This window comes from Mustela putorius, unplaced genomic scaffold (assembly GCF_011764305.1).
Source record: "Mustela putorius furo isolate JIRA1106 unplaced genomic scaffold, ASM1176430v1.1 tig00000145_pilon_pilon_pilon, whole genome shotgun sequence".
In the NCBI taxonomy this organism is placed as follows: Eukaryota; Metazoa; Chordata; class Mammalia; order Carnivora; family Mustelidae; genus Mustela; species Mustela putorius.
The window spans coordinates 36,943,511-36,964,715 of NW_025421294.1; the positions used below are offsets into that span (position 1 = coordinate 36,943,511).

The 21,205-nt window shown below is 39.9% G+C and overlaps 1 protein-coding gene across 1 annotated transcript in view; it reads right to left on the minus strand.

Moving 5' to 3' along the window:
* Positions 1–16,676, minus strand: part of ATP6V0E1 (ATPase H+ transporting V0 subunit e1) — a 30,328-nt gene extending 13,652 nt beyond the window's left edge. Inside the window, exons 1-2 of the mRNA XM_004737595.3 lie at positions 16,488–16,676; positions 10,656–10,703 (exon numbers count right to left, since the gene is read on the minus strand). Coding sequence (XP_004737652.1) covers positions 10,656–10,703; positions 16,488–16,591 — 152 coding nt within the window. The 5' untranslated portion in view covers positions 16,592–16,676. The remainder of the gene's footprint in view (positions 1–10,655; positions 10,704–16,487) is intronic.
* Positions 16,677–21,205: the final 4,529 nt, after the last annotated feature.

A 21,205-nucleotide genomic window follows, 5' to 3' on the forward strand; every position in this document is an offset into this window, starting at 1 on the left:
CACCAACTAATAGTCAGCAAGGAAAACAGACCTTAGTCCAACAACCAATTCAAAGGAACTGAATTCTGCCACAGCCACAGGAGCTTAGAAAAGGGCCCCAACCTTCAGGTGAGAAGGCACCAACTATGTTAACCTTATCCCAACACTTATCTCTATGAGGGCCCTTTCACTACCACAGGAATATGCCCCATTTTTGCCAGCTCTACACTTGGAATATCATTTCTTTTCTCCATACTTTTTATACCAGGCCTTCCAGTTCGAAGTCTGTAATAATGCCCTTATCTCCCAAATTATAAAGGAAAAGAGCAAAAAGCCAAACTAAGAAAAGTACACTTTTCCATATAGCAGATGATGATATATGCTGGGCCAGGTACCTGGATTTCTCTCCCACTATCAACAGTCAAGATATCCAGCTATTTTTAACATATCCATGACAGACATGTAAGCAGTCCTCAGACCAAAAAAAATGAGTGAAGGCAAGTACCCAGAAAGAAAAACAAAGTGATTATAGGTTGCTTTCCACACCTTCACAGCACAGACTAAACCACATGAACTTGAGCTTTTACTTTCAGATTTCCCAGGGACACAGCAGACAAAGCCGAGGGCCCACTTAAGGTAGGGAATCTAATATAAGTTTCACATCCCATCCCCACAATGCTCAGTGCCAAGGGGCTGTATCTCAAGGTATGGATAAATGAGATAGAATCCCTGAAAAAGAATGACAGGAAAACCAACCGTCTCAAATATAAGCAATAAGAAGGAAGGAGAAGAACACTGCCACTGAAAATTAACCTTAATGAAAGTCTGTAACTCAAATTCATTCTATGTGGTTTAAAAAAAAAAAATCACATAACAAAGAATTTTACTTAATTTGATTCCACACTGGTGATGGCCTTTGGCACTTGGCAGAAGCACTGTTAATCTTTTTTCTGGAGAAGCCCACTTTCATAGCAGGCCTCAAAAAAGTCATACACATGGAATTATAGGGAAAATGAAAAGACAGCAATGAAATATTGTTAAATGCATGTGGTACCATTAATGAGAGGGACCAAAGAGAGCAAAGAGCTGATACAGAACTGCACGGACTTCAGATACTAGAATGATCAGACACGGATGACAGATAAGCTGTCTACTATGTTTCATGAACTAAAATTGTAAAATGTACAGGGAGAATGAGGAAGGAGGGAGGGAGATCAAAACTGTAAAAGCACAAAAAGAACACCCACAGAAATGAAAAATATAAACCTGAAAACAAAAAAAGGCAAGTGGTGAAGTTCTGCTCTGGTAAAGCAAAGTAGCTTATATCATACTCATCCGGAAGACAGTGATTATAAACTCTGAACAAGATATGAAAAATAACTATTTGATGGTACAAGAGAATACCCAAAAGCAGGAAGAAACTGCACAGGATTCAATCCTTCAGGAAATCACACCAGGGCACCTGAGTGGCTCAATTTGTTAAGTGTCTGACTCTTGATTTCAACTCAGGTCATGATCTCAGGGTCATGAGATTGAGCCCGGCGTGGGGCTCCACTGCTGAAAATTCTCTCCCCCATCTCCCCTGTCCCACTGCTTGTGCAAGATTGCACGCGTGCACTCTCAGAAAGGAAAGAAAAAAAGAAAAGAGAAAGGAGAAAGAAAGAAAGCTACACCAATACCTTTATACAGCATTTCTCCTGAAAACACTGTCCAGTCCCATGTGTGGGGCAAGATAATTGAAACTCAAGCAAAAAGCTGCAGTCTTCCTGGCTTAGGTATCGAAAGATGAAGTTCAGAGCTACCAGAAATGCTAAAAAACATTTCTATTTCTTAGAAATAAAAAAGGGAAATCTCAAAAAAGGAAGGTACCACAAAGGGGACCCCCAAAGTCTGTATAAATTTCTCTTAACCCTTGGCTGATCCCTCAACTGTGTATGCTCTAGGAAAATGCCAAGGACTGTGAAAAGCACCCAGAAGTCTGAAAGAATGGAGGGGAAATTTCAGCTGCTGCTTACCACCAGAAGAAAGAGTATTTAGAGTCTGAAGTTATAAGGACTTGGTAAACACCTCAGATTTTCCAAAAAATCCCAGAACCAGAAGGGGCACACTTTAATGGAGAATTCATTCTAATCTAGGGGTAAAAGTGATACAGATCTGTCCCAACAAAGTATAAAACCAACTCTCCATAAGTTTAAGGTGATCAATGAATAATTTAACTGTTACAAGAAAATTTAACCATTCGCAGAGGAGTAAGTAGAATCCAGGGTCCCTGTCATTTACCACATCCAATATTTAGTAAACTACAGTCATGCTCCCCCAAAACAAGAAACATAAGTAATAATCAAGAACAAAAGAATCAAGAGAATTCCACACCATTCCAAAATAATACAGATATTGTCATTAAAAAACAATGAAGGCACCTGGGTGGCTCAGTTGGTTAAGCAACTGCCTTTGGCTCAGGTCACGATCTCGGAGTCCGAGGATCAAGGCCCGCATCAGCCTCCCAGCTTGGCGCTTCTCCCTCTGACCTCCCCTCTCATGCTCTCTCTCACTCCCTCTCTCTCTCTCAAATAAATAAAAATAAAATCTTAAAAAAAAAAAAAGATAATGATTTTATAGCAGCTATTATAAATATGCTTAAAGCCTAAAATAAAACTAGCTGTAAGAATGACCGAATCAGGAATGTCAGAACATAAATTAAAACTACAAAAAAGAACCAAATGGAGAGTCTAGAACTAAAAAGTAAAATATATAAACTAAAACTCTGGATAGGGCTTACCAGCAGACTGGAAATAGCAGAAGAAATAGTCAGTGGACCTAAAGACAGATCAATAACTATCTAATCTGAAGAAATAAGAGGAAAAAAAATTGGAAAAAAAATCAAACATAGGTGCAACTGGAGTCTCAGGAGAAAAAGAATACAGCAGAAAGAAACAGAAGACGCATATGCTGAAACTGATGGAAAAATAACTTACAGATTCATATAGCTCAGCAAACTCCAATCAGAATAATCTTAAAACTACACCTACAGGGCGCCTGGGTGGCTCAGCTGGTTAAGCAACTGCCTTCCACTCAGGTCATGATCCTGGAGTCCCGGGATTGAGCCAGCAGGAAGCCTGCTTCTCCCTCTCCCACTCCCCTCTCATGCACCCTCTCTTTTTCTCTCTCTCACAAGTAAATAAGTAAAATCTTTAAAAAAAAAAAAAAAAGACACCTACACACATCATAGTCAAATTGCTAAAACCAAAGATAAAGAGAAAAAAATCTTGATAACATCCAGAGGAAAAAGAATGCATAAGAAGGAACAATTATTCATATTACAGCTGAGTTCTCAGCAGACACAATGGAGGCCATAAAATGAAAGAGCTTCTTTAAAGTCATCTAAAAGGGGAAAAAAACATCCTGTCAATCCTGTCAAAATTCTATATCCAGAACACCTATCCTTCAAAAAAATGAGCATGAAAAAAAGACATTTTCAGGTACATAAAAGATGAGTGAATTTGTTATCAGCATACCTGTCCTACAGCATATACTACAGGAAGTTCTTTAGACGAAAGGGATATCGGATAAAAACTCAGACTAAGGGGATGTCAGAATCTCAAATCTACAAAAATAAGGAACTCTACAAAGGATAAACATGTAGGTAAACAGAGAAGACTTCTTTTAATTTCTTTATAAAAACATGATTCTTTCAAGTAAAAACTGTAACACTACAATGTTTTGGAACATACATCGATGCAAAATATATCATGACCATAGTACAAATGATGTGGAGTAAATAGAACCATATTGTTGCCAACTTGTATTTTATCTGAAGTGGTTCCATGTCAACTCTAAGTACTCTATGAAAAGTTAACAAAGAATATTGTAATCTCTAGAGCAACACTAAAAAGTATAGCAAAAAAGCCCTTAGCAAAATTAAAACAGAATACTGAAAATATTCCATTAATGTAAAATAAAGCATAAAAGCAGGGCAAATGATGTAATGAGCACTAGGTGTTATGTAAGTCTGACGAATCACTGAACTCTACCTCTGAAATGAATAGTACACCATAGGTTAATTAATTGAATTTAAAGAAAAAAATAAGGTATAAAGAACAGAGGAGCAAAAAACTAGATGAAACAAACAGAAAACAATTAACAAAACAATGAACCCAAACCTTGCTATGTCAATAAATACTGGAATTGTATATGAAGTATCCAATTAAAAGGCAAAGGCTGTCAGAATGGACGAAAAAGACTGAGCTATATGCTGTCTGCAAATAGGCATAAAGATAGATATAATGAGGATAAGAAAGGTGGTATGATTATCAATATCAGACAAAGTAAAAAATCAAGTCAAGTAATATTACTAAGGATAAACAGGGATACTTTATAATGATAAAAATGTCAATTCATTGGGAAGAGAAAACAGAAATGTTCATGCTCCTAATAATATAGCTTCAAAACATATAAAACAAACATGGAAAGAATTTTTTAAAAATCCACAATAGCTGATGATTTTAACACCTTCTTTTAGTAATCACTAAAAGTGACCCAAAAACCCAATAAAGATATAGAACATCTGAACTACCATGACCTCACAGTTACACTCAACAACTGCAAAATATACAATCTTCTGAAGTGCCCTTGAAATGATCATCATGATAAACCATTATGCTGGGCTATAAGACAAGTCCCAGTTGCAAAAAAGACTGGAATCTTAAGGAGTCTATCTTCTGTGGAAAAGCCCCAAATATTTAAAAATTAATGAAGAATATAGTGTCATCAAAATTTGTAGGCTGTGGCTAAAGCAATGCTTAGAAGGAATTTTACTGCATTAACATTTTAAAAAGAACAAAGGTTTAGGGGCGCCTGGGTGGCTCAGTGGGTTAAGCCTCTGCCTTTCCGCTCAGGTCATGACTTCAGGGTCCTGGGATCGTGCCCCATATCGGGCTCTCTGCTCAGCAGGGAGCCTGCTTCCTCCTCTCTCTCTGCCTGTCTCTTTGCCTACTTGTGACCTCTGTCAAATAAATAAATAAAATCTTAAAAAAAAAAAAAGAACAAAGGTTTAAAAATTTATCTAAGTCTCCACTGTAAGAAGTCAGAAAAAGGAGGGGGGCCTGGGTGGCTCAGTGGGTTAAAGCCTCTGCCTTTGGCTCAGGTCATGGTCTCAGGGTCCTGGGATCGAGCCCCGCATTGGGCTCTCTGCTCAGTGGGGAGCCTGCTTCCCCCTCTCTCTCTGACTGCCTCTGCCTATTTGTGATCTCTGCCTGTCAAATAAATAAATAAAATCTTAAAAAAAAAAAAAAGTTAGAAAAAGAGCATTCAGGAGGAGGAAGGAAATAAAAATAAAATCTAAATGAATGGAAATATATACCATGTTCAGCATCAGAAGACTCAGTATTGTTAAAATGTCAGTTCTCTCCAAACTGATCTATAGATTCCACACAATGCCAACTACAATCAACAGGCTTTTTTTTTTAGTATAGAAACTGACAGGATGATCCTAAAAATGTATATGGCTATTTGGGAATAGCCAAATTATCTTAAAAGAGAAACACGAAGGACTTCAACTTTTTGACATCAATACGAAACTAAGTATTTATGGACGTATTCTAAAATGAATAAGCAAATTACAGATATATAATATCATCAATGATGCCAACAATACAAATGAGACATTATGTACTCCCTGATTAAAGTATCTATACCATTTATGAAGCAGACTTAACCAAAAAATTGAACCTGAATGTGATCTATCTCCTAGATGACTACCAACTTACAGGAAATATAGAACAAAGAATATGTTAAATAATACCATGGTGTGTGCAACTAACAAGGATCACTCTCTGAAGAAACCAGTTTTTTCCTACTAAATGTGCAAAAAAAAAGAGAGAGAGAAAGAGAGAAATGGAGAAGAAACTGATAAAGAGAGACTTGGGAGGCACATCTACTAGCTGCAATGTGTGGTCTTTACAAGCATTTTCATTCAAATATACTGTAAAATAAGTAACGAGACAATGAGGGCAATTTAAATATATTTGATGATGTAAAGGAATTAAACTTTTCCTGTCTGTGATAATGTATTGTAGTTACACATCGGAAGAGAATGATCATCTTTTAGACATATATATTGAAATAATTAGAGATAAGCTCAAAATAATCTAGGGTAGAGTAGGAAAGTGTGCAGAGATAAACAGGGCTGGCCATGAGTTGATAATTTTTGAAGGTGAGTGACAAGGGGACAAATTTTTGTAAAGAGCATAGAGCAGGTTTTAAAAGTTCAAAAGCAGAAAGTTAAAAAAAAAAAAAAGCTATAATAAAGAGCATCCCTGAAACTGACCAGCTTGTGGCTACTTGGTTAGAAAGCAAAGTGGAAGTGATCATGTCTTGTGCCCAAACTGGCTCTAGACCCAGGACCAAAGCAAGGCTGGGCTTGGCTATAGATCTGCACATTCTTGGACAAGTGGGGCCAAGTTCCTATAGGCTGTGTAGTTCTTTGTTCAATGGGCAGCTAGGGGGCTGGAGAGATGAATGAGGAAGACGTCTGGGGTCACAGAACAGGGGCCTGTGGTAATAAGTAGATGAGGGAACCACTTCGGGAAGTGACTGAGGCTTGTCTGGCTTTGTTTACAGTCTGTCTCTCCTCGCTAAAGAGGGCAGGGGACTACATCTGTCTTATTTATTCACTGCTATATATCCAGTGCTTGGCACAAAGTAGGCTCTAAATAAATATGTTGAGTGAATGAAGGCTCAATAAAATACATGCTACAAAAGCCTCGTAAGCAAACTGCTCCTAAGTTACTCATGCTTCTCTGAATTAAAATAACTTATTTTAACCAACGAATGATAGTATTACTTTGTATTTTCCTTGTTTTCTGTTCCAAGTTTTCATACACAGCATCTAAATTTAAAATTCACAAAACCATACTACAATGTAATCAGGCCACATACATTCAGCCTAGAAGAGCCAAGGATTCCTGCCTTTTGGTCATTATTTCCTCTTCTGTATCACAACTAGTCAAGTGCTAAAGATAAAATATATTTTCTAAGAAGCAACTGTACCTCACAACACTGCACTAAATTTGTAATTTACCCTGAAGATGTAAGTTTTCCAACTCTGGGTAAATTGCATCATAATTCAACATTAAAAACTAACCTAAGACCAAAACAAAGTATGGAACAGTAACTAACAGGATTGTATGGTTAAGGAACAAAAGTGACCTTGTGCTTCAAAGAAGGAACCAGATGTATAACATTCAGACATTCCTCCGCTGAACTGTTAGCACAAACTGGTTGGACTGGCATAAATCCTGATTTTTTCCAGAGCTCAAACAAGTTACGCCCCATGAATCTAATCTTAAACCAGAACAAACTGGACAGAGAAAATAACTGCCATAAACTGAAGGCAATCTAAAAGGCCATGAATATATTTCAAAATGTAATTTTGCTATGAAATACAGTTTGGGTGTGATTTCTTTCTTTCTTCTTTTTTTTAAAATATTTTTTTCTTCTTTTTTTTTAATTTTTAATTTTTTATAAACATATATTTTTATCCCCAGGGTACAGGTCTGTGAATTGCCAGGTTTACACACTTCACAGCACTCACCAAAGCACATACCCTCCCCAATGTCCATAACCCCACCCCCCTTCTCCCAACCCCTCTCCCCCCAGCAACCCTCAGTTTGTTTTGTGAGATTAAGAGTCACTTATGGTTTGTCTCCCTCCCAATCCCATCTTGTTTCATTTATTCTTCTCCTACCCACTTAAGCCCCCATGTTGCATCACCACTTCCTCATAGGGTGTGATTTATTTCAAGAGGTATTTTCAAAAAACTAATACTTACTAACGCCAAACAGTGAAGTTTTGTTTGAATTTCAAATCTATGACAAAGGGACAGAATTTCATCCCTTTGTGGAAAGAAGTCTTTGGGATTTGAATTCAATTTAATCCACCCATGTTCCAGGCGGACTTTTTGCTAAATAGGATATATGATCAGGTTTCAAGAAAAAGAAACAAAAGAAAAAAAACCAACTTCATAAAGTCTATACTACACAGCACATTTCCCCATATGACGGCCTCCAGAAACATTTAATGTTGGTACACTGTGTGCTATCCTTATTAATACACTGATGACAGTACTAATCCACTGTAAACTGAGAAGTCACCAGCATGTCTGGGACAAAGGAAAAAAATCTAGACGTGAGAGGTAAAGGCTCACAGATACGTCTCAACTGAGTCACTAAGACTCAGAGGTATAATTTCTAGCCATGTCCAGTTATTCATTTTACACCTGAAAATGAAAATAAGAAGCATGGGACTAACTGGAAAGGTTTCTTGTTTGTCTTAAAGAAAGTATTACAAAAATTAAGCAAATTTCAAAGATAGTGGAGGACCAGAAAGTCACAAAATGTTTCTGCCCCATCTTCTTAATCTCCAGTCATTCTTCTATGTGGTAATTTTCCATTTTTAAGACCCTACCACCAACCTTGCTTATCAGGCAGAAGAGAGCTTCAAAGAAATCAAAACAAAGGCCTTTTCGATCACAGGATCACTCCTTGGCTCCTGGACTGAAAAAGAGCTCCCTTCTTGGGATTTCTACAGGAGATTCAGTGGAACAGACTGAAGCTCAATCACCCTTATTAAAATGCAAAATTCTTGGGGTGCCTGGGTAGCTAGCTCAGTGGGTTAAAGCCTCTGCTTTCGGCTCAGGTCATGGTCTCAGGGTCCTGGGATCAAGCCCCGTGTGCTTCCCCCTTTATGCCTGCCTCTCTGCCTACTTGTGATCTCTCTCTCTCTGTTAAATAAATAAATAAAATATTTTTTAAAAATGTGAAATTCTTGATGATGTATGTACTTCTCCTTTACTCTGTAAAGCTAAATACAGCTAGCAGAATTCTCTCCATATGCTACCTGTCTGATTTCCACTCTGGAAGCTGAGCTGTATCACCTGAAAAAGTTACCCTTCTAACTAGAAAAAACAGAGTAAACAAGCCAACTACAGAAAGTCTTATCATCTAAGCCCTAGTGTTGAGGCAGTCAAACACCACCATCATCATTTAGCAAAATTTCTACAATGCCTTATGATTCAGCTTTAAACACTTCAAGCTACCTAAAATTCACGGTGATAACTTTTTGACAGAGGCAGATTTTGATCTATGCCAACAACTAGAATTTTGTCCCCACAAACCTCTTTGAAAAATCTTAGTGCAAAAGCTCTAGGATATAAGAAATTCAGATTCACAGTCTCAAAGCGCCATGGCCTTTCATCACATGATTAAAACTGCTGTTTCCTAGGTCATGTGGGCACTAAACAAAAGCTTGGCCAACACCAACCCTTTCCATATAAAGAGGTCATGGGAAGCTACACAGCTCTCTTTAAGAAAAGAGAACCACTGGTTCTAAACTCTAAAAGGAAATTCATAAAAGGATGAAATTTTATGGTATACAAAATCTCAACTAAAAAAAAAAGAAAGAAAGAAAGAAAGAAAGAAAAGAAACCTTAAGACCTTTGAGTACTTTTTTTTTTTTTTAAGATTTTATTTATTTATTTGACAGAGATCACAAGTAGGCCGAGAGACAGGCAGAGAGAGAGGGAGGAAGCAGGCTCCCTGCCAAGCAGAGAGCCCGATGCAGGGCTCTATCCCAGGACCCTGGGATCATGACCTGAGCCAAACGCAGAGGCTTTAACCCACTGAGCCACCCAGGCCCCCAAAACATTTGAGAACTTTGAAGTGGCCATTCTATCCACAAACAGATTAATACTCAGTTTATTTCTGGGGCTTGACTTGTTCCATTCTTCAGGAAAGGGGAGAATGTAGATAAGAACTGGAAACCTTTACAATAGTTCAAGTCCACTTCTGCCATTTTTAACAATCAAAAGGATTAAGAATGGTTTTCCAAAAACATATGTTGATGAATTAACTTATATATCTTAAAATCATTTTCAACCAACAGTCTGCACAAACTGTATCATCTATTTAAATGTGTGAATTATCATACACTGATATAGCATATGATTGTTAAAAAATTGTCTTTGCTTACTGCAATTCTAGCTCAACTCTATTCATCCAAAAACCAAAAGTCATAATAAAGAATGGCTTTACTGGCTTCATAGTGATTTTTTTTTTTTAAAGATTTTATTTATTTATTTGACAGAGAGAGATCACAAGCAGGCAGAGAGGCAGGCAGAGAGAGAGGAGGAAGCAGGCTCCCTGATGAGCAGAGAGCCCAACGCGGGACTTGATCCCAGGACCCTGAGATCATGACCTGAGCTGAAGGCAGCGGCTTAACCCACTGAGCCACCCAGGCGCCCTTCATAATGATATTTAAATGAAATGAGTATGCCTAAATTCTTCACAATAGTAAAATATAAAAGTAGTACAAGGGGAATTTCCAGCTAATTATAAGATTTAAATTTGTGCCAAATAATTTACACATGTATTGCCAGAATAAGAGAGCATCTGTACAGTTTTTATGTAAATGTACTGAACAGAGAGAAAGTGTGCTCTTTTCCATCTTAGGATACTATTTCTAGATGTTACATAAAGGACAAGCTCCCATGATACAAAACTGTAAAGTTTCACAACAGTCATGTTCCATGAATTTATTTTTCAATCACACACATTATAAATACCAAGAGTAATTTCCTATCATCTTGGGGAAAAAACGACTTAAAAGAGAAACATACTTACAAGAGATAGCAGCAAACTGAACAGGTTACCAGCATGGTGATGATAACTCTAAAACAAAACAAAACAAAACAAAACCATCATTAGATAACCAGAAAACCAGGAAGACACTGTCAGATTGGTTTAAGCCTCCTTCCCAAATTACAAACTGGCAAGGTCTATGCACCAAGAAAAGGGAACTAAATCTGTTCAAACACCAAATAATGACTGCACTCAGTAAAAGTTTAAGCAAGTAATTAAGGTTTGTATTTGAAGGGATCTGTACTGAGGCCTCAGCTTAGTACAGACCCATCTACAAACCCATCTACAAATGAACACAGAAGGCTGCAGTGACAGTTTTGACATCCAAGAAACTACCTATCTGGTAGTTTTCTCTGCAGTGAAATGACACAATACTTGTAAAAACTTAACTTTCTAGGAGCACCTGGCTCACTTGGGAAAACATGTGATCTTGATCTTAGGGTCATGATTCAAGCTCCACGTTGGGAAAAGAGATTACTAAAAATAAACAAACTTATAAAAAAAATGCCAGAACTGCATAGGCTTAAAATGAAAACAAGATGATTCTTAAAAATATATATATATATTTTATAAACAAATAACATATATTTTAAGTAATATATATTATATATTTATATATTATATATTCATGCTTTATATTGATATGTAAATTTATATTTATATATCTTTATAATATATAAATATATATATTTATATATCTTTTCAATGTTGACCTCTTCCCATCTCTATTCCTGTCTGAAAAATAGTTAAACCTGAATCTCTGATCAGCTGAATTTACACATTTAAAAAACTGAATTCATGGTATCCTGTTCCCATTTCTCTTTCCGAAGGCTCCTCTTCCCAATATCCTACACCCGAGAAGAAGCTGTCATTTCCACCCATCCAACCCACTCCTCAAATCTGTCATCATTTTGTTCATGCCTCCTCTGCATCCTGAATCACAAAACGCTAGCAGATTCAAAACTTTCTTCCTTCCCTTTCATTCTACCACACTCATCACAGAGTCATCTTTCTAAAATATTCTTTCATCACATCACTCTTCAGCTGAACAACTTTCAATGCTCTCCATCCTTCACAGGAGTAATTTCCAAAGAAGGGGTCTCCACACCCCACAGAGTAAGCAAGACTATCTCCTCAAATACAAGTAGCAAATATCAGAATTCCTATTTATATTTATTTTCAATTCATGCTTTAGGAGTTCTGTGTGTGCGCATGTACTTTCTGTGGTCAATACTGGCACATCCACTCATTCATTCAGCAGATTTTCAATTGAGTGTCCAGTATGTACCAGGCTCTGGGGAAAAAGGAGTCAACAAAATGGATGAAAACCCCTGCCCTGGCGAAGTTTACATGATCGTGGGGGAAGACAGACAACAAACAAGATGAACATTAAACAACTGTTTACATAGGTATCATTAGTATGCCAGGTGGTCAGTAAGTGCTAATGGAGAAAAACAGAGCAGGAAAGAAGGGTAAGGGTATACAGGGTTTGGAGGCTGTACTTGCAATTTTATTTTTAAAAGATTTAATTTATTTATTTATTTGACAGAGAGAGAGAGAGAGAGATCATAAGTAGACAGAGCAGCAGGCAGAGAGAGGGGGGGGAAGCAGGCTCCCTGCCGAGCAGAGAGCCCTATGTGGGGTTTGACCCCAGGACCCTGAGATCATGACCCGAGCCGAAGGCTAAGGCTTAACCCACTGAGCCACCCAGGTGCCTCAGTGTGCTTGCAATTTTGAAGAGGGCAGTCAGGAAAAGGCCTGCTGAGGACGTGGCAAGAGAGTCCAGACCTGAAGGTGAGGGAGTGTTCCAGACGAGGGAAGAGCAAATGCAAAGGTGCTATGGTACCAGGAGTTAAAAGAGGACAGAAAGAGGACAGAGGCCCCTGTTGCTGAGCAGAGTGAGGGGAGAGAGGTGAGCAAAAGGGAGAATATAGACAAGAACTAGAAACACCATTAAAATAGTTTAACTGTAGTTTGGCCATTTCTGACACTCATGAGGATTAAGGGCAGTGTCTTGGTAGCCTCTAAAGGAAAAGGGAAGCTATTTGGAGGGATCTGAGCACAGGACTGACAAAATCTGATTCAGATTTTATGAGAACCTACCTCTCTGCAGAGCAGAAACAAACTGGGGGAAGAGAGGCAAAGGGAAAAGTTGAGAAACCAGTTTGCGGTGGGGGGAACTGCAATAATCCACCAACCAGGCTGGTAGCAGCAGAAGTAGTGAGAACTGGTCAGATTCTGGATATGCTGTGAAGGCACACGCTTTGAAATACCTAACTTATACATTATGCTTGTAATACATGAATGAGTATGTGCCGGAATTTGTGCTACAAAATGTTGACAGCCACATAACAAAAATGTTTGATTTCTGAAGAGCTACACAGTCAGGACCAGCTTCTCACTCATCCTCACCACTGTCCACTTTCGGACAGAAACCTTCCACTCCCAAAAGCAGGAGGCCTCAATGTCCCCCCAAACACATCAAGTTTACTCCTCTCCATTCCAAGCTTTTGCTCATTTTCCTTCATTCCTCTAACTCAACCTGGAATCCCTGTGTCTTCTGTCTTCCTCAAAGACCATCTCAGAGACCTCAAACTGCTGAGGCTCTACTGTGTTACCGGCTTACTACTTTTCTATCAAAAGCTCCTCATTAAAACATCACCTCCAGCCTGGCTGGCCAAGTCCAAAGAGCGCAGGACTCTTGATCTCCAGGGTCCTGAGTTCAAGACCCATACTAGAGACAGAGATTACTTAAATAAATAAATAAACCTAAACAAAAATAAATAAAATATCCTCTCCAAATATGCCGTTTAGTGGTTGCATGCTTAAGTGTCTGAGATGAAGAAGTGTCATCATAATAAATGCAATTCACTTTCAATTTAGGAAAAATATATGTGTGTGTTTACACACATACACACACATTCAGAGATACAAAGCAAATATGAGTAAGTTAACAATTATTGTATCTCAGCGGTGGAATACAACATTACTACTCTTTCTGCCTTTCCGTAGGCTTGAAAAAAATCGGAGCTCACTGAACTCCCTGTGAGCTAGCTCCACCCCTTCTCCACATCTACCTGTTAAAGGAGCCACCGTGAAAAAAGGGAGGGTTTTAGAGCACCTGTTTAGGAAATCAAGAAAAACACAAATGGTCACTGAACTCCCTGTGAGCTAGCTCCACCCCTTCTCCACATCTACCTGCTAAAGGAGCCACCGTGAAAAAAGGGAGGGTTTTAGAGCACCTGTTTAGGAAATCATGAAAAACACGAACGGTCTGATTCCAAACACCAACTTCTTTTTATTTGACCCATTTTATGTTGCAGAAAAAAATGAGAGCAAGGAGTTTGCTTTAAGTTAGAGATTTTTCTGCATTCTGCTGTGAGTGTGATGTGGGAGTAGAAGGCTAGCTGAGGACAAAGCTTGGGCTGACACCCAGCAGCCTTCCTGCTCCACCTCCCCAGTGGGTGGGATTTGTGTGACGTTCTTCCAGGAAGCTCCCCAAGATCTTCAAAGTAATGCCTTGCTGGGGTGGGGGTTGGGGGGGGGAAGAACCACCTTAACTAGACAATGGCAAGGCACCAGGTACCTCCCGGTCATCTTTAGCATATGAAAGTTCTTTTGAAATCACCCTTATCCTTATCTCCCCTGATTTTCTAGTATATAATCTGCTACCCCTCATAACCTTCAGGCAGCAGTTTTTCCAGCCCACCAGTCTGGTCCCTGCGCTCTCCTTTTTACACAGATGATGTCTCAACTATTCTTTCTTGGCCATCCGTTCCAGACCCCACTGAATCTCACCTATATTCCAAAACCACATCACGTGGGTCTTTCAGGGAAAAGGATTTAATATCAAAGTCTCTCTTCTTCCCTTGCCACATAGTACTTTTACCTCCTTAGTGAAGATGTTTTTAATCTTTCAAATCACAAATGCTCTGATTAAAAATTCACCTACCCTTGAAGCTCCTTCGTGTATTAAAAAATCGTCACGTAGGCTTTCAGGAGTTAAAGGGGAACTACTACTAATTCAAGACTACTATTTCCTTCCATCTTACAATGAGGAAATGGGAACACTGAAAAGTTAACTGTCCAAGGTCATAAGGATCATCCAGCTAGGAGCAGTGTTTCTCAAAGTGTAATACAGTAACTCCTAGTGGACACTTTGTGTTTTAAGAACTGCTCAATCCTGCCAAGAGCAGGAAATGTAAGGATTGGGGTGGAGGCTGTGAATTAGACTCAGATAAGGTATCAGTAGCAGGTCAAACCTGAACCATGACACCAGAGCTGGAAACTGAGTAGTCCATGTACTATTGGAGACATTTCATTACCCTGGATAACAGCAGTGGCACCAAGCCCCAACAGGGCTGGGCATGATGGGTCCCAAATGGGGGTCTTTTAAGAAAGGAGTGGTCAATGTTACAAGCATATTAATAAACGCTTTTCTGAGTACTTGGACTGGAAAGACACACAGTAGGGTAATGAAATAGTTGAAGACAAAAACACAACAAACTATTTTGTTGTTCTCTAACTCCAGTAAGAGAAACAAGACTAAGAAATTAAATTTGGTTAACACAAATTGTTTTAATAACCCTAAAATTCCAACACTCTGCATCATCTATTATAGTCTGGAGAGATGACCCTCCATAACTGATGTTTTTGGGGGAAGTGAAGGAGGGAGAGGAAACCCAATACAACCAAATGATAGAAAGTTGTCTACCATTTCTCTTTTTTAAACACACTGTGATTTACTTTCAAGTTAGATAGGAGTTACCAAGTCTACCACAAGTTTATTGCAGACAGCAAAAGGAGTTTGGGTCACAAAATATTAAGGAAGTAACAGCATTTTCTTTCCCTTAATAAAGGCTGTAGAATTATCAATTATCCACTCAACAGGTATTTACTGACTGCCTGCTATGCATGCAAAGCACTGGAAAGCCATCAATTTGTTTCAAAGAATAAAGCAAAAGATGGTGCTTTAGCCAAGCTCTGACTTCAGCCCAAGTTTCATTCCAAATATCTTGGGCTAAGAAAAAAATGACTAAAAGGTAAAAGAGGAACCAGAAAGAGGGTGTTCCAAAGCTCCTTTGAAGACAAGGCTCTATCTCATGCTACCACAAAAAAAAAAAAAAAAATTTACTTACAAAATAGAAAAAGCTCTATTTAACAAAAAAGTCCAAGGGAAAAGTCTTAGTCAATCATTCTGAGAAGTTGGTACACTCACACACAAGCGCAGGAGCGCCCTCCAAAAGGTATGACGCAGGGGTTTCTAAACAATACCTCCTGCTCTTTGGTCACTAATCTCGCTTTAGATCAGGCCCTCATTACCTGGGGCCCACTAGAGGCAAGGCCTAGGCTCCACGCTGCTACACAAGCTTGTGTCCTGTGCAACGGCGACAGCATGTGAGGCAAAGAGGGCAATCTGTTTTATTTGATCCTTTAAAGTACAGGCCTCATCTGAGTGGAGGGCAGGGCTAAAGGGGCGAAAGTCGTCCAGGGGCAAACCACAACTTCTCCCGGAGTCGGTATAAACCCATTTCTGATGCACCCTCCCCAGACAGGCCCCGTGACGAGAAAAAAAAAATCTCCCGTAACCCCGTCCCAAGGAGGGTTCGTCGGGAGTCACCCTCCTCACCCTCGGATCAGGGAACCCTGAAGCTGCCGCGGTAAGAAGTCGGGGAACTGCAGGAGTTCGGGCCTGACTCTGGAGTCTGGGGCGGCCCCGCAAGGTCTGCGACCGGTGCAGGTCGCCCCCCTCCCCCGCTCGGCCCGGCCGGTCCCCACTGCGCGTTCCTCCCAAGGTGGACCTGGCGTACTTACCCCCGGTTGGGACCCTTAGGGATAAACCAGGGCACGCAGAAGCCGACGAAGCCCCAGAACACGCTCATCACGATGAGAGGCACAGTGAGGCCGTTATACGCCATGGTTGCCGCCGGAGCTACCAGCCCCTGCCCAGCCGCCTCACTTTGGTCCCACCCGGAAGTGTCAACACCAGGCCGCGTGACCAGCGCACGCAAAGACCCGCCTCCCGCGCCCCACGTGACCCGCGCGCAAGACCCAGCCCCTCCGCCCCTCCAGGAATCCCGTGTACTTTACGTATGGACCATAGTTTCTGAGCAATATGCATGTGTCCTTCGAGTTACCTCCTGATTTTTTTCTTCCTTAAGCAGAATGAATTCCTGGATTAAATGGGAAGTTGGACCAATAACCTTAAACACCTGTACCAATTCTTCAAACAGAATTCCAAAACTGTCACCTGGCCAGTAATATAGGAAACTAGATGGTTATCTTTGTGTTCATACTGCTCCCCCAAAGCAGCCTAAGCAGAAAGTCTACTGTCTTTAAGTTCCAGTGCGAGCGCTGCCTTCTCCAAGACCTAGTTCATTATGTTAGTGTGTCTCTTGTGGCCGTTCACCTTAACCAACCCTCCGCTGGAGGCAAACTCCTTGACGACGGGCACTGTTTAACTGGTCCATGCTCCTCAGAAGTCCTTATATATAGAATGTGCTCAATAAACACCTGTAACCAAAATGCGTAATTAAGAAAGGGGAAGGTCAGCCCCGAACTAAGAGGAAAAAGTCTACTCCTTTCTCTTAGTTTTTTCTTAATTTGTTTTTAATTGTGGTAAAAAAAATATCATGGCCATCTTAGCCATGAAGTGTAAAGGCCTGTAGCTTTAAGTACATTCACATTGTTGCGTACCCAATCTCCAGAACTTTTTCATACCCATGAAACAACTCCCTATTCTCCCTTCCCCTAGCCCATGGTAATCCTAACCCTACCTCCTGTCAAGTTTGACTACTCTAGACACCGGATATAAGTGGAATCATACAATATTTTTCTTTTTGTGACTGCCTTGATTCACTTAGCATAATATCCTCAGGCTTGGTCCATGTTGTAGCATGTGTCAGCATTTCTTTCCTTCTTAAGGTTGAATAACATTCTACTGTATGTGTATGCCATATTTTGTTTCTACATTCCCATCTGAAGATGGATATTTGAGTTGCTTCCATTTATAGCTTTAGCTATTATAGATTTTTTCCTATCTCTTAAATAAAGGCAAATACTTACTTTTAAGTAACCCCAATAAGTCCAGTCTTTGCATCACCTTCTTCGCATCTTCTTTAAAAACCAAGTGTTGGGGAGCACAGGGATGTGGTCATTCATACATCAGTTTTGTGTAAATCTGTTTCATCCTCTCTGAAATGAGAAAGTTCCCTATCTTGGTATTATAGTTGTGGGCTAGTACTGGCCAACAGCTCCCTCTATCAGTCAATCTATTTTATCACACATTCTAAATAAAAACTGGTGTCCAAGGCCAGGACCTAAGATTCAGTAACCCACCAAATGAAGAAATATTCTCTGCTTTCAAGGCACTTAAAGTCCACTTCAGGAGGGGCGCCTGGGTGGCTCAGTGGGTTAAAGCCTTTGCTTTCGACTCAGGTCATGATCCCAGGGTCCTGGGATCGAGCCCTGAGTTGGGCTCTCTGCTCAGCAGGGAGCCTGCTTGAGGCCTCCTCTCTCTCTGCTTGCCTCTCTGCCTACCTGTGATCTCTGTCAAATAAATAAAATCTTAAAAAAAAAAAAAGTCCACTTCAGGAAATGTCAGTATGCTCAAGGACTCCAGGGGAGTCCCTGGGACTCTCCCAGCAGGTCTGTAAGGGCCTCTCTGTTCTAACTACCATCTGTGTAAAGCTGTATTTTCTTCCTATGCTTTCCCTGATCTGTGGCAACAGATTGAATGCAGAAGCATTATTATAAATCCATTTGTCTTAACCATAAGAGACTCTTAATCTCACAAAACAAACTGAGGGTTGCCGGGAAGAGGGGGGTGGGGTTATGGACACTGGGGAAGGTATGTGCTATGAAGTGTAAAAACCTGGCGATTCACAGACCTGTACCCTTGGGGCTAATAATACATTATATGTTAATAAAAACATAAAAAATTAAGAAAAAAGAATCAATTTATCTTCTATTAAGCCATACATTAAGGAATTTTGCAAAAATGTAGCAGAATGTCATTCTTCCCACTACATTTTTAAATTTGGACATGGAAAAGAGTTATTTTCCATAAAAAATGTTATTTCTGTTAATGTATATAGGTGTATTTTTAAAAAATGAATCTAAAATAAATGTTAAATTGTTCTAATTTATAATATGGTAAATTATATGATCAATATAACCCATATAAAAGTAAGATTTTTGGGTCCACAATAATTTTTAAATGTGTGAACAGGTGTTGAGACCAAAAATACTGATATCAACTCCTAGAGGAAAAACCTCCAGGGCAACCCCAAAAGGATAAAGTAAGTAAGAACTGACTGAAATGATACAGCACACCCCCACCAATCCACTCTTTCCTAAGTCCAGCCCTATAAATAAAAACAAGCATGCAGAGTCACAAAAGCCATGGAGTCCTAAAGCTCCTTTCCAAGCTGACCTGGAAGCCTGGAAGTTACTAGAGAAGCTGAAAGCTTCAGCATGCTTTACAGCTCATTTGTTCAGCACGTATGTATAGAACATGCCCTATAGCTGACCACCATTCATTTCTTTTTCTTTTTTTTTGTTTTTAAAGATTTTATTTATTTATTTGTCAGAGAGAGTGAGCGAGAGCTAGCATAGGCAGACAGAGTGGAAGGCAGAGTCAGAGGGAGAAGCAGGCTCCCTGCGGAGGGAAAGGAGCTGGATGTGGGACTCAATCCCAGGACGCTGGGATCATGACCTGAGCTGAAGGCAGCTGCTCAACCAACTGAGCCACCCAGGCATCCCACCACCATTCATTTCTTGAGTGGCTGCTATATGCCACAGAACCATGTGCTTTGATTTACCTCTCATTCAATATTCACACCACCTATTACGATCTTAGTAAATCCATTTTACATATTAGGAAAGAGAGGCTCAGGTTTGTAACTTGCCCAAAGTCTGTTTTAAGTAATAGAACTGGGATCTAAATATAGGTCTTCGGGCACCTGGGTGGCTCAGTTGGTTAAGCATCTGCCTTACAACTCAGGTCATGATCTCAGGGTCCTGGGATTGAGTCCCACATCAGGCTCCCTGCTCAGCAGGGGGTCTGCTTCTCCCTCTCCTCCTACCCCCTGCTCTTGCGCTTGCACGCATATGGTCTCTCAAATAAAATCTCTTGAAAAAGTAATAAATGTAGGTCTTCATGGCTCCTGTTCTTCCCACTAAGCCATACTGCCAATTTCAGACAGCAAGCAAACCAAAAAACCCTAAATTATACACAACAAGACAGAGACATCTAATTCAGAAGATGAGACCTCTGAAAGCCTATTCTAGAACTAGCTGCTCTCCTGCTTGGGGTAGGCTACGATGGTTGACTTAGCTATTTCCCGAGGCCAAAGAATATTTTACTTAATATATCTGCATATTTATATTGTAATTATGGTGTTCAAGCCATAACTCAACTTTATATTACAAAGCTGTTTACATTTGGATGACCTGCCTTTCTCACGAAGACTTCTTCATGGATCAGACTTTTAGTAAGCACCCAGTCATACATGAATAGAGTATTTCTGGAAGGATACAAAAGGAACTGGAAACAGTGACTGCTTCTGGGCAGAGCTCAGTAACCAAGAATCACAGGAACAAGGAAACCTACTTTGTAACTGTGTAACTTTTTACCTTACCATATGTAAGTATTACTTCTTTAAAAAAAAAAAAAAAACTAATTTAACAGAACAATGAACAAAAACACAACCCACCAGATGGGAAGTACTCAAAGTCCATAGTATCAGCAGAGTATGGTAGACTCTTGGTTAGCAGGGTTCTGCCCAATTCCAATATATTCAATTACTTGCCTGCCCAACTACACTGAGAGATCTGTCCCTGCATATCTCATGCCTGAGTGCAGTACGAAAGCAGACATTCAGAAGCAGTTATCTGAAGTACAAAAGTCTGGAGCTTTCCAAAATAGCACAGAGAACTCACTCAAGTGAGTGGACATCTGCAAACTCAATGAAAAGGTTAGTAGGAAACTGCTTAATTCAAAGTCATTCTGGGAAACATGCTAAAATCCTTGGGCCTGAACCCTGATAGGCCAACCCACCCATCTGGCATTCTCCAGTCCCTATTTCTTGCTGCAGCCTAAACACAATACTACTGCCCTTAAATCGTCCCCGTCATTCAACAACTAGTATTTGAAGAGCCTGGCTGGCTCAGTTGGTAGAGCATGGGACTCTTGATCTCGGGGTCATGAGTTTGAGCCCCACGTTGGGTGTAGCGATTACTTAAAAGTAAAATCTTAAAAACATACACACATAACCCCCAAAAGGCCGAGAACCAGGGTTTATCTTAACTCCTGAGAAAAACTTTCCCCTCTGCTCTTGCAGACAAACTCCCTGCCAATCTCCTTTAAAAGACAGTAGTTAAAATTTGCCAAGCTCTGTGCTTCACATGCAGTATCTAAAGTATTAAATCAAGTCTGACAACTCTATGAAATAGGCACTCTTTTTATTTCCATCTTCTAAATGACATAACTGAGGGCCAGAGGTTAAGCGATTTGTCCAAGGTCATGCAGC